The sequence below is a fragment of the Amphiura filiformis genome, chromosome 20 (genome assembly GCF_039555335.1).
Source record: "Amphiura filiformis chromosome 20, Afil_fr2py, whole genome shotgun sequence".
Lineage (NCBI taxonomy): Eukaryota > Metazoa > Echinodermata > Ophiuroidea > Amphilepidida > Amphiuridae > Amphiura > Amphiura filiformis.
This window is the reverse complement of record NC_092647.1, coordinates 43,846,050-43,847,131: the sequence shown is the minus strand read 5'-3', so window position 1 is coordinate 43,847,131 and position 1,082 is coordinate 43,846,050. Positions and strand designations below refer to the sequence as shown.

Here is a 1,082-nt window from a genome sequence, read left to right as displayed (position 1 = left end):
CAATGTAAATTAAGCCCAAAGGAAACACGGCTCGGCCTCTACAAAAACTCTTTATACGTACATTAAATTAACTTGTCATTGTTCTCGCGGTCCTACCAAGAAGGTGTGTTGACATCATTTACATACTGACATTCTGGAGTAAAATAAACATAGACAGAAGTTTCAAGTATGCTGGGTTTCTGAAAAACAAAACTAAAACAATAAAACATAGCTTTCTTTGGGTTGATGATGGCCCTCCATATCTTTCTGTCTTGCATTGCTGTTGTCATGTCAGTTGTTTCAAGTCCGGTGTCTTGTTTCAAAATGTCGACATATGTCAGGGCAGGCCATCCTTGTTTCCTTTTCCCATGCTTCGGAATCCAGTGCACCAGTTGAGATACAGGTTCTGTCTTGCTTCAACAGTCTGGTATAGCAGCCATCCAGCTCCTTTGCCAGTTTGGAAGTGACTGTCCAGGCCTCACACCCATAGAGCAGTACCGATTCCACTGTTGCTGTAAATAGGCGCTGTTTGAATCTTGCTGAGAGCGACGACTTCCAGATCTTGGCCATCCCATTACAAGCTCTCCAGGCTGCTGCTTTTCGTATTTTTACATCCTTTTCTGAGCTCTTCATCCACGCTCCTAGGTACTTGAAATCTGGGACCTCCTCAATCTGTGTTCCTCTGTTTGTCTTAATTGTGATACCTTTGTTATGGTTAAATGCCATGAACTTGGTTTTGCCAGCATTCATTCTCAGTCCGACTTTTCCAACTGATGTTTCCACCTGGCTGAGCAGCTTGTTTGCCTGATCTATTTCCTCTGACAGTTAATGCATTATACCTTTGAAAAGCACTTGAAAAGGACGGTATATCTTGTATGATCGTTATTGCCTTTTCAAGGATTTCGTGATCATTGCATCCTCTTTTTATGAATTTTTTCAGTAGATATCCACGAAAAAAGCTTATTCCCAAATTTTCAGTGGATTCCGATTTTGCGTTTGTGAGTTATGCATGAGTATGTGTATTACACTGCTCCACTGTAATTTCGTTCTGGTATACCAGAACGAAATTCAAAATAATTTGACGATATTTTTACTAAACGAAT

At 40.6% G+C, this 1,082-nt stretch overlaps 1 protein-coding gene across 1 annotated transcript; it reads right to left on the bottom strand.

The window, feature by feature from the left end:
* Positions 1 to 279: 279 nt before the first annotated feature.
* On the bottom strand, positions 280 to 729 carry LOC140142340 (uncharacterized). Its single transcript, XM_072164310.1, has one exon. The coding sequence runs from the start codon at positions 727 to 729 to the stop codon at positions 280 to 282; it is 450 nt and encodes a 149-aa protein (XP_072020411.1).
* Positions 730 to 1,082: the final 353 nt, after the last annotated feature.

What these genes read in the sequence shown, in the direction of transcription:
- LOC140142340 (XM_072164310.1), bottom strand. Translation starts at nt 729, where the DNA reads ATGAATGCTGGCAAAACCAAGTTCATGGCATTTAACCATAACAAAGGT.